The sequence below is a fragment of the Heterocephalus glaber genome, unplaced genomic scaffold, assembly GCF_053883595.1.
Source record: "Heterocephalus glaber isolate CG9 unplaced genomic scaffold, H.glaber_assembly_v1.0 deba00000347, whole genome shotgun sequence".
Taxonomy (NCBI): Eukaryota; Metazoa; Chordata; class Mammalia; order Rodentia; family Bathyergidae; genus Heterocephalus; species Heterocephalus glaber.
This window is the reverse complement of record NW_028258143.1, coordinates 17,194,706-17,209,835: the sequence shown is the minus strand read 5'-3', so window position 1 is coordinate 17,209,835 and position 15,130 is coordinate 17,194,706. Positions and strand designations below refer to the sequence as shown.

At 35.4% G+C, this 15,130-nt stretch overlaps 1 protein-coding gene across 4 annotated transcripts in view; it reads right to left on the bottom strand.

The window, feature by feature from the left end:
• Positions 1 to 8,104: 8,104 nt before the first annotated feature.
• Dpp10 (dipeptidyl peptidase like 10) overlaps positions 8,105 to 15,130 on the bottom strand; it is a 1,332,172-nt gene continuing 1,325,146 nt past the window's right edge. For all 4 annotated transcript variants that reach the window (XM_004836090.4, XM_004836089.3, XM_087197849.1 and 1 more), the window contains 2 exons: positions 14,196 to 14,269; positions 8,105 to 11,332 (listed from right to left, as the gene is read on the bottom strand). In XM_004836090.4, the coding sequence (XP_004836147.1) occupies positions 11,198 to 11,332; positions 14,196 to 14,269 (209 nt within the window). In that variant the 3' untranslated portion in view covers positions 8,105 to 11,197. The remainder of the gene's footprint in view (positions 11,333 to 14,195; positions 14,270 to 15,130) is intronic.

The window sequence follows — 15,130 nt, the reverse complement described above, 5'->3', positions numbered from 1 at the left end:
ACTCCTCTGGCCAAAACTATTGACCCATGAGTAGTCCTGCAACTTAAGAAGGTGAATGACCTTCATCCTCCTGTGCTGGAACTTCTAGGAAAGAAAATTCCATTCTCATTAGGATTGCTAAACAGATAGGATAGAAACTCTATAATGTAAAGAAAGGCAGTTAGAAAATGGAGCCAAGAGTGATGATAGGAAGAACAATGCATAAACAGAAGGTTTCGTGGTGAATTCATCAGAATCTCTGCACATTATAAATATATAGTCTTCATTTTCATCAGGAAGCCTGCTTGTGTAGTTGAAAAATGCATAGTGAAGGTTTAGATTTTTAAAATTTATTACTGCAAAAGATACATTGCCATTAGTCCCCTTCAAAATACTTCCCCTAATTTCAAACACACCCTATTGTTCATGCCACTTTCTAAAGTAGTTCTAGGGTCTTCGTTCCTAAGTGTCTTATGAGATGTGATCAAAAATAGGGCAAATGCTGCTGGCAAGTACCATCCAACAGAAAGGCAGGCTTGTGGAAATATTAGTCTCCATCCACCTTGTTCACTGGATATAACACCAGGTGAGTTCTAGCTCTTACCCAAAGTCAGAATGACCAAAAAAGGTAAATATTTTGTATTGATACAGGACATGAAGGCAGCCAGGATAGAGCAGCTAAAGAAATTCGTGAAAAAGGACTTACAGAACTGTTTCAGCAGGATTGTGTTTGAAAAAATGGGGAGTATTTTGATACAGAATAATGGCCACATATCTTTTACTGTAATAACATTTAAAATTTTAATGTTTAACGTAATTATTAATCACACCTTATATATTACTTGCCTCTGAAATACTCTTGTGTAACAAATTGATGCTTAGCCCTTTCATGTCCTTGTTGATTTTCTGTCTACATGATCTGTTCAGTGCTGGAAGAGGTGTTAAAGTTCCTTACTATTATTGATTTGGAGTCTATCTCCCCCTTGAGGTCTGTTGATATTTGCTATATATATTTGTGTGCTCCAATATTGGGTGCAATATATTTAGAATTGCTATTTCTTTTGGCTGAACTCTTTCACCATTATATAAAGATATTCCTTGTCTCTTTTTACTTTTTAAATTTAATGTCTATTTTGTATCATGTAATCATGACCACTCCTGCTTAATTTTGGATTCCATTTGGATGGAATTTCATATTGCATACCCTCACTTTCAGTCTGTATGTGTCCATAGAGGTAAAGTGTTTTTCTTCACAGCAACATATCATTGGGTTTTATTTTATCCATTCAGTCATTCTTTTTAATTCCATAATTTAATCCATTTTTATTCAAGATAATAATAGGTAAAATCTTACTATAGACATTTTGTGATTTATTTTCTAGGTTTGTCTCTCTCTCTCTCTCTCTCTCTCTCTCTCTCTCATTCTTTCTGTTTCTTTTACAGTCTTCACTGTCAAGTGATTTATACTAGTACTGAGTTTAGCTCCCTTGCTTATATTTGTTTTATGTGTTATAGATATTTTTACATTTTTGATTATAAAAGCTATTTTGAAATGTTAAAGAACTCTACATAATCATAAAAATAAGAACAAAAAAGCAAAAAATGAGGAAATATATACTAACAAGAAAATTCTACATGTACTCTTCAATCCTCTCTACATTTTGAAATTTGATACTCTATCTTACATCTTTTGCTTGGGATAAGGTAGGCCCTGATGACTTGTCCACAGTTACCATCTGGCGCTAGAGGATTCTGCCCAGCTTTGAGCAGAGTCACTATGGATCTATCAGCCCTAAGCTCCTATATCATACTTACAACCATCAATATCACCAATCTGTATTACACTATGAGCCTGTGCCTCAGAAAGGCTAGTGCAATACTGCGGTAGGTATGAGGACCACATCACTATGGGGTACCTGTTTTTGAGGTGGGCAGGTGAAGAAGACTACTGCAGGGCTGGAGGTTTACCTCAGTGGCACTGTGACTGCCACGCAAGCTCAAGGTACTGATTTCAATTCCCAGAACCACAAAAAGAAAAAAAGAAGAGAGGAGGAGGAGGAGGAGGAGAAGAAGAAGAGGAAGAAGAAAAAGAAGAAGAAGAAGAAGAAGAAGGAGAAGACGACTACTGCAATCAGCTACACGTGATGCTAGCTAAAACAGAAGTCTGCCACACTGAGCCTAAATCACCTCTTATGGCACTGGAGCTATTATTTGAGCCAGAAATCTCTCTTCTAGATTTCTAATCAAATAAAATAAAATTGGTATCGTGTAAAGATATTTGCACTCATATGTTCATTGCAGCATCATTCACAATAGTTCAAACATGGAAATAATCTAGATGCCCACCAATGGCCAAAGAATAGAGAAAATATTACACGTACATGTCTGTGTGCACACACACAAGCACACACACACATGGATTATTCAGCCTTTAAAAAAGGAAGCAATTTGCTCATTTTCTATAACATGGATACATGGATGGAGCTGGAAGGCATCACAATAAGTGAAATGAGCCAGACACAAAAAGAAATAGAGTGCATGCTTTGACTTACATGTGGAAGTAAAACAAAAGGGGTCAAATATAGAATAAACATAGAGGAGCACAGAAAAAAATAGTGGTTATCAAAGTCAGTGTGAAGGACAAAAATGAGTGGCAAGAAGAAGTGGGAACTGTAGGTCAAAGTATAAATATGTAGGATGAACAAGTTGAAAGATCTAATGTGTAATTTGAGGAATACAACCCAATAGTATGTTGAAGATTTTTGCTAAATGAATAGATTGTAGCTGCTTGAACTACAGGGAAGAAAATTTGGTGGATATGTTAATTTGTTTTATTATAGTGCCCATTTTCTACATATATGCATCTTATAATATCATATTGTATCCCTTAAATTCACACTTTGTATTTTTTAAAAAGTAAAGAACTATACCCCAAGAACTATGTTGTCTTTTGCATATTTTATCTTATTTTCTTTAATATTACTGAAGTTGATATAATTGTGGGAAATAATAAGTTCTGTCTTTTCTATCAAACAGAAGTGTCTCCATCTTGGTCTACAGACTACCCTAGACAGCCCTTCCTGAACACACGAAGTTACAATAAATATGTTCCAGTGCAAATCTTGGGAACACAGCTACAAACCAAGTATAGATTATCAGGAGCCAATGACATTGTGTCTCCACATCCACTCTCATACCATCACCCCAGGCACCTCTCCAGATTCCCCTCACACCTCCTGAGTTAGCCAGTCAGGACAGGTTGTGAACCTCCAACCAGCCAATGAGAAAGAGGTCAGTGACTCCTCCTCAGTTAGGGATAAGAGAGTCCACCATCCTTTGTCTCTATGGGGCAGGGCAGGGGTGGTGGCTGTGGCTGTTACCTCATGTTTGTTCCCTTCAGCAGAAGCAAAGAGAAAAAGAAAAAGTCTTGTCCGGGACCCTTTTATCCCATGTCTCAGTGCATTCTTTTCAGCATCCACAATTTGAGTCGGGGGCTTTTTTCCAACATGATGAAGTCACTAAAATGTTATAGTAGAGTACTCATTACTGTACCTTGTCATTTCTGTTCATTTATTTACCACATATGTATTAAGTGTCAGGGTGTATAAGACACGCTGCTGTACACCAAAATCTCTTTAATAAGATGGAGAATAGAAAGCCATTGCAAAGCCCTAGGAAAATTACTACAAAAAGGACATAGCTCTAGATGAATAGCCACAAACATTAATAAGGGAATAGAAGAGAATTAAAAAGTAAGGTGATATTCTGAACTTCTAGGAGCAGAATCTTCAAAGTTAAAGAATTTGCAAAAGAGGCATGGCTTGGCTCGAGCTTTATACCCTCCTCCTGCAGCCTCCCAGAGCTCTGAATTTCCAGGTTTGCACCACCACATCTGTCAGGCTATCTTAATTTTCAAAAATATTTCTACTAAATATCCAAGTCTGAATAACTGTAATTTGCTAGGTCTTATTAAAATTATAAACTGCATTCCAATTAAAATGTGATTAGTTTGTGTGTCACACAAAGGCACAATATATGTGATGTGCTTCTCCTCAAGATCACTATGTACTCCAGTGGGTAGGAGAAGTGCTACGTGTGTATCAGTCATTATAGAATATTCAAAGTGGTTATATTTATTGGTTCACATTCAATAAAATTAATAGTTTGTTATTACTGTAGACAAATACAATTGATTTCTCTAATATTCATCACTTATCATGAAACTTTGCCAAACTCATTTTATTCTAAATGGTCAGTATTACTCTGACTCCAAAATAAAACAAAACATCACAAGAAAAGACAACTGTGGAATGAAATTCCTTGACTACAGACAAAATACATCAAAAAAAGAGTAATGGGCCTGGTGTAGCTCAGTGGTAAAGCCATTGACTATCATGTCCAGAGTCCTAAATTCTATCTTTAGCCCTGAAGGAAAGAAAAAAACAAAACTAGTAAATGGAATCCAGAAAAATATAAAGAATACTTAACATAATTTCTAATTAGTACTTATTCCAGGAATGCAAGTTTGGTTCAATGTATGAAAGTCCCATTATGTACTTTTTAACAGAATACTAGAAAAAAAATTAAAGATGTAAACTCCATTATCATTTCAAAAGATGAAGAAAAACTTTTATAAAATTCACCACTGATTTATTATAAAACAGGAACTCAACAAAACAGGAAGAGGAAGAAATTTCTACAACCTTATAAGGGGCATCTACAAAAACCAAAGTTAGCATCATAGTTAATAGAGTAAGATTTAGACTAAATATCCATTTGTCCATTGGACCCCTTGATTAGATTAAGTGGTTGAAATGCTTCCTAATGCTGTATCATCTTGTGTAATATCTGGCACACAGTAGGCACAAAACATTGTGTTATTTCCTTATTTGAAAGCAACCTTGAAATGAAAGTGTTTTATTTATCTGGGCAAGGCAATTTACAATTTGTTCTCCCCAAGGGCTCAAAATCCAATTACACCAAACAGATCATTAAAAGTCACACATGGTGTCCTAAAGGATAGATGTTAAAATGTAATGAGAATTATATCCATTAAAAGTGTATATGTATGGGAATGCTATGTTACCTGTGTTTCTTTGTCAGGCCTTTTCTTTTCTCAGCCATAGAAGCCTTCTACAATCCATCAATCAGAATAATTAATGGTGTGTCTACTGATTCAAGCCATATGGAGATGATCGAGGCATCATAAATTGTGTTAGAGTAAATAAAGCCTGCAAATTGGGACTGCTAGCAGAGCAATCAAATTTCACAACTACCTGCTTGCACTGGAAAATGTGTCAATGATAAACATCACAGGTGAAAACAGAAAATGTCAACTAGTAAAGTGCACTGACTCTCAGGAACAGAGGGTGGAGCAGATGTTTTGGGCCTTCTGGGAGGAAAAGTGAGACACCTTGAAGGAAAGGGACTCTATAAAACACTCAGCCACCCAAGTTCAGTAGTTTGAGATAAACCTCCAGGTGTAATACCAGCAGTAAAAACCTTGCTGCTCTGAGTAGGGTTGGCCTGTCTCAGCTGTGCCAAACACCGGGCTTCTATCTTACATTCATTCTACCATTCTTAATTTTCTCATCTCTATTAAGGAGTATCAGATATATAACATCTTAGTTGCCACTGCATCTGAGATAAGTAGGGCTTGCAAAGAGACCCTGAACAAAAGGATATGAAAGAAATTTTACTTAAGTCTTTTTTTGGGGGAAAATTACCTTTCCTGAAAAAGGATAGGCCAGAAGGAGATCAGCTCTTGATTACCAATCTTTGGGCATTGTAGTGAAAGAAGATGTTGCCTGGGAAGCTGCAGTTATGTGAAGATATCCGAGGAGCCAAACACAAGACCAAGGTGGAGGAAGTAGAATGGTGAGAGGAGACTAAGAGTACTTCATCACTGATTTGTTAAATAACTCCTAGAAACACTCAATTTTAGCTCTCTTGTGGGAGGAGGTCTATAAATGTTGTCATTGTTTAAACCACTGATTCTCCATTATTAATATGCACAGAAATCACTTGGAGATCTTCTCACCCTTCAGACTGATTCTAGAGAGCCACAATAGTGTTTGAGAGTCTGAATATCTAACAAACTCTCTGATAATGGCCATGTACCTATTAAGTAACCAGTATTTGAGACCTTTGAAATGTTGGATTCTGTTACTCACAGTCAAAAGCATACCCAGTGATATCTCTGAACAAACACCGAGAGTCTCGAAAGTTTAATCCACTGTAAAGATGTGCACAATGAACTTTGAGATTATTGCATGTGAGGGTTTGGAGGTCATTACAGTCTAACTTCAAATTCTAGGTCCAACAGTTACACATTGTGTGACATTGATGGGAAACTTTTTAACCCCTCTCAATCTTGATTTCTTTGTCAGAAGCAATACATGTTTCTCTATTCATATGTTTGGTTTGAGGATTAGTTGTGGTGACATGATAAAAAGCTTAAGGGGAAAAAAGTTAAGTTCTGCTTCTATGATGTTACTGGTAGGATGGAATTCTTCATTCGCAATCTTCATTCATTTCATGGATACCTAGTTAAGCAGGTGCTGTGTTGGGCAGATATGAACGGGTTATGGCAATCAGCACAAAGACTTTCATATTAACTGAACTGCTGTGTCAAAAGTCTGTGATGCTTATATCAGACCAGCACAATCTTAACTGGAAGTCTGAAAGAAGAATAATCAAAATTGTACTTTAATGTGACTTGTTTCCCTTTAAAACCTAGTTGCCTTGTCTTTGATGGGAGAAAACTAAAAGGATTTTTTTTAACTCAAAGACTGTTTCCTAACCTTTGCTGGAATAGTACCAAATGAAATAAAATTGTTGTTAGCAGATTGGATTAGTTGTTAACCAAATCTATTTCCTATAGTGGTAGAAAAGTGGGAGGCAATGCAATTTTAACTTAGATTGCAAATAGAATTGTAGGCACCTGCTATGACTCTCAAAGTAGCAATGTGCTGTCTGGATGTGTAGCATTTAAAAAATGCATGAGAATTTTATATTTATAAGTCCAGGTATTTTGATTAACAAAATACTTCTGTGATATAGAGATAACTTCTGGAATGATTTTATAGTGTTCCTATCATAATCCTGAACAAGAAAATATAGTAATTATTTCCCAGGAATACAGTCTATGGTCTCTGAGCAAAACTTCATAGATAAGAATAATTAGAGCCAGGGATTTAGCTCAGTGGTTTCTCCACCTGCTGCGCAAGCTCGAGGACCGGAGTTCAATCCCCAGTACCAAAAAAACAAGAATAATTCTTAGATATTTCCAGCAGAAAAAGAAACATGTTTTAACATTGCATGATCACTTAACATTAGGGAATTCACTCGTATAACTTCAAATATACTACAATTTCAAATACACTGCTATGAGTCTATCCTTTACTTTTTAGTATTATTGCTGTGAAATCATTTTCACAAATATCTGGAAATAGATGGCTAAATATTTAGAATTCTTTCTTAGGTAGAATGAGCATGAGTTAAATTTTTCCTTACTTCAGTGGTAATATAGCACAGTAAGTGAGAATATGGACTTCAAAGTTTCCTGGAAATGTGTTTTAGTCTATTTACTTCTTATTTATGTAAATTTGTACAAGTTTGATAATTTTTTAAGACTCAATTTCCTTGCATATTAAATCAGAATAATAATACTATTTCAAGACATGCTAAGAAGATTCAGTTTGATAAAGCATGTAGAGTACTTGGCATAAGCTTAGCACTTACTTAGTAAGAGTCCGGTAAATTTTAGGTGGATAGCATATTCAAACCTGAAAAGAAGATACATTTTTCTTTTCATTTTATTTCTTTTTTCTCTATAATACTTACAGTGATAACCTCTTACAAGAAACTTTCTCTAGAAAGCAGAACCTGAGTCAACAGCTAGTACATATGTACTTTATTTTGGAGCTTGATCCTAATAAATAGGAGTAGAGATGTGGAAGAGTGAAAAGGAGAAGAGAGAAAAAGAAGGGAATGGAGCTGTGGGCAGCTAAGGCCTAGGAAATCTTCCAAGGACCATGTATAACATCTGAAAGAGAGCTTATAGTAAACTGTTTCAGTCTTCCATTATTTGGGTTTCAGTAGGGCATTAGCACACTCGTACAGGTTTGTAGTGTGTAAGGATGAGTTTATTGGCTTTAGCAGATAGCCAGCAGTAGTATCAGAGAATCCTCAAAGTTCAAAGTGAATGTTAGAGAGCACAGTTAAGATAGTAGATTACATTTATGCAATTCTGGCCCCTGCAAGATATGAAGGTAGTCAGAGCACATGAAGAAGGATGAAAGGTACTGTACTTCATACAGGATTCTTTTAGAAGCCTTATGATCTTAGTGACCCTAATGACTTGTGAGCAATTCATTTCCAGATGACTCCATCGTGAAGCCCATCATTTGAGAATCAATGGCTTAAATAATTCTCTGTAAGGTGCGGACCAATGCTTAAATCAGTTCATTATAATTGATCTGTAGCTGATGCCTGCAAGTCCCAAAATGGTAATAGCTACACTAAACCGGAGTAAAAATGATTCTCCAGGTGAGATGAGATTCATGTTTTGAAGAATATCACCTTCCTTTAGTTCTTCAAGGAAACTCAACAAATCAGTATAGCTTCCTTAATATCTGAGTGTTGGGTTGGTGATCTTGATGGAAGCAAAGTGAAACAAAACAAACACCCTTCTCTTTCAAAATACCTTCCAAAGATTTGTGTTTATGTCACTAAATCAGTTAATACTACTTACTTTTTTATTCTTTAATAGCTACTTTTTCTTGGTGTTTTTAAGAAAAAAAACACTTCAAAAAGCTTGCTTTTGTAGTGTTAGGAAACAATCAGAATGCATAAATATGTTTGAAAGTATGGCATTGTTTCTAGGGAAAATTTATAAGGTAAAAATCTAGTTGCATGATTCTTTTAATTTTTTTTTTTAGTTTGTTTTTGTTGAGGAGTCGAGATTGAATCCAGGGCTTACTGGATGATCAGTAAGCCTATACGTGTTGTATTTCCTTTATCAAAAATTGCCCAGTTATTAAAACTCAGAGTCACACAGGTGAACATTGTCAACCTTCCAACTCAACAATAAATTTCCATTTGAGATCTATTTAAACGCCAAGGTGAAAGTGGGTCCCACACAAGTATCTTTCACATTATAAATTGTATTAAATTAACTGAAAAATAGATAAACATTGATAATAAAACAAGAGAAATGAACAGTGAAAGGTAAATACTTTTTAAGTGTTACTCAAATAGACATTCAATAAAAGCACAACTTTCAGACAACATAATTATTTGCATCATAAAAACTCTACTGGTTGAAGTTTAAAATATTGATTAAAAAGCTTCAGTTGGACTTCAAATCAGCCTAAAAAGAAATTTCTATCTTAATAAAATAGGCAAAAGCTTCCTTTTAAACAGTATAACTTATTTTGTTAAAAAAATGTGTTCACTATTATTGAAAAAGACCTAAAGTGGGTCTTTCAGAAGAGGGAGACTTTCCCATTTTAAATTGAATCGAATGCAGCAGTGAAGATACGATACCAAAGCATCCAGAAGATAAGTGGAGACTTTCTCAGCAAGTCATGTTTCCAAACACCCAGAATTTTGGGTCAATCCTTTGCCAAAACAGGAGGGTATTTTAGCAATTCCTTGACATTTTAATTTCTCCTCCTGGTATTGTGATGTCATGATAATCCAGTCTTCCCTTTGAACTATTTTTTTAAAGCCATGAAAACAGAATGTATCACATGGATTTTTCTGAACTTCAAATCTTAGTTATAAACTTTTGGACACCTTCTGAAAGATCCCTTATGTGATGTGCAAACATACTCTGATTTTAGTCACCTAGTGAATATTCTCATGGCTTAAATTGAGTCTATATAGTCAAATTTATTTTACACTCTTCAGTTACTGCTACAAATCAACACTGCACAGGAATTGATGGATTTTGTGTTTTTGATTCAAATTATATAGCAAACACTATTATTTGTGAACATTTTGGCCAATTAATAAAAAGTAGTTCTCACCAGAAAGATTTAAATTAACCAGGAACAATGAATTGGGCAGGCCTGGAATAGAAACTTGGAAATTAAATAATCCAGATCTTTGCTTTTACAATTATAATTAAAATTGATTATTCATTGAAAGATAAAAGCAAAAGGACCAAGTGTTTTTTTTTTTCTTTTTAAAAAAAGACTTCTCCACCAAATGAGCAAAATAGCACTCAGTGGCATTGCATTGTTAACAAAATTTCTTTATCGAAACTATAATTTAATATTTAAGTATCTAATTTACATGTGACAAGGTATCATATTCAAAAAATTAAATTGCAACTAGAAAACTATTAACCACTAAAAACAATACCAAACACAACCCAAGCATTTATAGGAAAACAACAGCTAGAATTTGAATTGGAAAAAAAGGTTTCATCATATTTGGCTCATTAAACAAAGCATCCATTATAATCTGTAAAACAGCATCTTTTCTAATTCATCAATAGTTTACCCTTTATAGCATGAATAACATGTAAGATAGATTCAATGACTGTATATGCACACGTGCGTGTATATATATATTGTGGACATACACTCGTGTGTTGGTTTAAAGACTTTGTATCTATTGATAATTGGCTTAACTTTGGAAGGTACTGAAATCCATATTTCTACAAGTCCTTCGACTCAATAATACCTTTTTAAAAACAGAAATTACATAAAATACTGTATTTTATTAACTGAATACTTTCTTAAGCATAATAATAGACAATGAAAGAATTGCACTTATTGTAAAGGTACAGTAGTGTTAGAATGCAGCTCAGCCATCAAAGATCAGGGACTGTATTACTGACAATAAGTTGTGCATTGTATGCAAAGGTAATGCTGGCCATTGAAATTAAAATGAGGGCAACTAGTTACAGAACAAATGGGGATAACAGAAGAAAACATGCACTACTCCTACTTTAATGTGAAACTAATTTCTCCCCTGAAACCTCCCTTTGGCCTTCCTTTTACAAAGAAACAGATTCTGCACCCTTGGCAACACAGTAGGCTTGCACTTTACTCTTCAAATTCTCATTCATTGTCTCTGAGTGTGCTGTTTCAGTGTCATCTCCTTAAGCTGCCTTTGAAATCTGGAGCATCTACGATATGACAGTCTCTTGGTTACATTTCATTGAGCCTCAAGATCTTCTTCAGTTCTGTATAAATAGGGTCCATTATTCATCTTCTTCTGGTTCCTGTGGTAACACAGCTATTTGTTCCTTTAAACAGTCACTGAAGAATCTGAGGATTGTGCTGTAGAGATGATACTTGCTCTTGTCTGACACAATATGACCTTCATCTGGGTATACCTAAGACATTCAGAGGAAGAACAATTTCAAATTACCAAAGCAGCTGTTATCCCTTAACATCCATGCTTTTAGCCATATAGCTGAGGAACTTTACAAAATAACATCAAACTAGAGGCTGGGAATTTAGCTCAGTGTAGAGCACTTAGCATAATTCAAGGCCCTTGGTTTGATCCCTAGTACAGGTAAAAGTAAATAACTGCAGGAAAAGTAATATCTAACCAAAACCAACTGACCTAATTAACTCCTGAGTTCTTTAAACTAAACTTTTCAAAAGATTATAATAATATAAATCAATATTTGAGACAAAATAGTGCCTTTTGTTTTTAAATTCAGATCTGTTGTTCAAAAACAGTAGATTTTTCCATATTCATGTTGGCTTAAATGGCCTTAACATTGTTCTCTCTTTGGCTAAACTGTGGACAGTTTTTTCCTGACTATAGATAGTATTTTGACCTCCATTTCCTAGAGTATTTTATTTTAGAAAACTTTCAATTTATAGAATTTCTCTGCTCCTTTGACATTTCTGTATGTTTTTGCCAGGTTCATAACCCAGACCATGTATTTCTTAAGCACATGGCAACCATCTATTTGAAATGTAAACTTCTAAATAGGTAGCACTTTTATCTCCTGTCTCCATGAGAAGGTCGGATTCTTCTACCTTCTGAGGGTATCTCAGAAACCAGAAAGACCTCATCCATCTCAGGCCATAAGTTATAAAATTGTAAGCTCATCTCAAAGGCTTTTGTTTGTAAAGAGCACCCAGGGCGCTGAGCTCTTCAAAGACCTCCTTGGGAATATTCCCTGGGATTCATTCTCCATGTTGAGTTTTGAATAAACTCAAAGGCTGCTACAGCTGTGACTTAAATGGGTCCAGTTATATTGGGAGACCTGTCGTGGTCCAGACGATGGTGGTTTTGTCAGGCATACAGAATGCAAGCATTATGGATTCATGGAAGCTTCCAATGGCATTTCAAAGGAATTCCTGGGAAGCCAGGAAGTATGAGGCAGGGTCAGAGTCCCTATAAGCAATTTTGGACTGTTGATGCATAGAACTATGAATGAAGCTGAAATTGCAATGGAGATTCTAGGAAATGAGAGCTGCTTGGAAGGTATGAAATGATTACTCAGGCAAGCTGCAGGTACTGAACAGAACCAGCCCAAGCGAGTGGTATGCGGTCTGCTACCAACCCACCTGTAGGTGCCAGTCTGCTCAAGTCCTTTGGAACTCACATCTTTCCCCCAAGTGCTCTGGACATGAAGCTACACTATTTAATGTATACTTTGATGCATTTTGGTCTTGTTATGGTCTGATTCTTCCTTTATAAATGAGAATATTTATCCTCTCCCACTGCTGTAAATTGGAAGTATATAACTTCATGTTTTTTACTTTTATAAGAGTTTACAACTGAGTTTGCATTGCATCTCAGAGGAGACAGGACATGGACTTTTCACCAATACTGGAACTTTTAATGTTTTTGTGGCTCTCGAAGAAGGATTGAATGTATTTTGCATTACGAGATGGATATGACTCATTGGAAGCCAGGGGCAAAATACTATGGTTTGAATATTAAAAGTTCTCCAAACGCCTATGAGTTAAATGCTTGGCCCCAAGAATATGGAGCTAGAGGAAGATGGTAGAAGATTTAGGAGGTAGGATCTAGTGAGAGCAGTGTGTGCGCCCTTTGATGAGGACATTGGACCCCTTTCTACCTCTCTCTTTGTTTTTCAGCTACCATAAAAGGGAGCTTTCATCAAAATATACAATGCTGTCACAGGGCCAAAGTGATTGGGCCAAGTGACCACAGATCAAAACTTTGAAACCATGAGACACGATACATTTTTCCCCTTTATAAATTATCTCATCACAACAACAGAAAGTTAACACAATTTGTTCTTGCAAATGCTAGAAAACAGAATTACATTTTTTCTTCTGTGGCTCCTCCATCAGGTTGATTTTTTTTTTTTTTTGGTACCAGGGATTAAACTCAGAACCTTGCGCTTGAGAGGCAGCCATGGTGCCACTGAACTAAATCCCCAGCCTAGGTTGATAGTTTTTGATTGTATTCTTATTAACATTCTAGCACAGTGACCTCTATAAAGTAAATCCTTGATAAGTATTTATTGAGTGTATGAATACACAGATATAAATGGTAATGTAAATGGCACTTTATCCTCTTTTTTCTTTTAATATTTCCCCCAAACATGTGTTTCTCTCCAATTTTTTATGAGTGACAGATATCACAAAAAAGACAAAAAGAATTCAATATTCATAGTAAGAATAAAAGTCTACAAAGAAAAAGAAAGGTGTATGAAATTCACTTGCAAAGCATAAGCTGTTCCACATTCTCAGTGTAATTAGGAACCGATAACACAATCTTTTTACCTGAAGAGCACACTAGAAAATTGCTTCACAGAATAATGATGAAATTGTGGTCTATATCTTACAACTAAAAAGGGAAGGTAGAAAAAGACGTTTGATACCTACAGTTTACATATGAATACTTTGCCAGGGCCTATGTTTTAAAGTTATGGTCCCCAGGATGACACTATGAGGAGGTGGCACTAGTCAAGAGGTGAGGCCTACTGCAAGGTCCATAGGTCACCCGGGCCTTCTCTTGATTGTGGGAGCCTGGCTGTTTCCCAACTGTCATTGCTCCCTGGCTCCTAGCATGTTCTGTTTCAGTCTTCCTTCATGTTTCACCACGAAGGGCTCTGCTACCTCGCTCCCATCCCAAAGCAAGAGACAAACTGATCAAGGACTGGAAATCCTCAACTCTGAGCTAAAATAAACCTTTTTTTCCAAGGTTATTGTCTCAGGTATTTGTCATAGTGACAGAAAGCTGATTTTTAGAAAGAGGCTTACCTGCATTGTATAATTTACTCCAGCTTTTATTAGATGTTTGATTAATTCTGCTGAATGCTGGAAATGAACTTTCACTGTAAGAAATTAAATTATGACATTTGAAGAAAATACATTTATTAGAATCCAAAATTCTTCACATTATTTTTTCAAAGAGGAAGTATTTTACATATATTGTACATTAAAAGACTAATTTGATTTTAACTTGAAAGCTGTTAGATATAATAGTAAAATTTTAGTTTCACATTATGAAAAATAAACCAATTCCACTGGAGTTATAACTAAGGCTTACATCTCAGAGGATGGTTTTCAAATGTAGTTTATTGGATATCAGTTATTATGTGTAATTGTTTGCATATTTTGCATCTTATAAATTTTTTAACATAATGGATGTGTTATGTGATTATTAATACAACAAAACTGATTTCTATTCCTTTATGAGGATTACTAAGGCCCAGTCTCAGTTAGATACCAGCATTCTGCTTTATTACATTAAATTAGAACGGAATGGCTCATGTTGGAAAAATAGAGTACACATCTCATTACTCAAGGGCTAAATATTTAATGTAGAACATACTGGTTACTCTTGTTTCCTTCTCTCTTCCTTCTGCTTTAATATAAAGTCCAAGAACTGAAATAGGCAGCAGAGTAGCTCTGAGTTTGGTAGAAGTGTTGGCTGACCTAGTGTGGAAACTTGGACCAGTTATTCAGATTTCTGTGTGCACAGCAGTTTGTTCAGATGCCACCTGGACTCTTTCTTTCTGTACTGTGCTCATCTTTGAATTTCTGTAATTAACTTCTAGGCCAGCATTTTGTAACTCTCTTTGCAAAATCAGAGCAGCCTTATTAATAATTTAAGCTTCTTTAATATTCTAGTTCCATGATACCAAATAATCATATTACATAGCAGAAGATAAAAAATTCCAAATGATCATTTA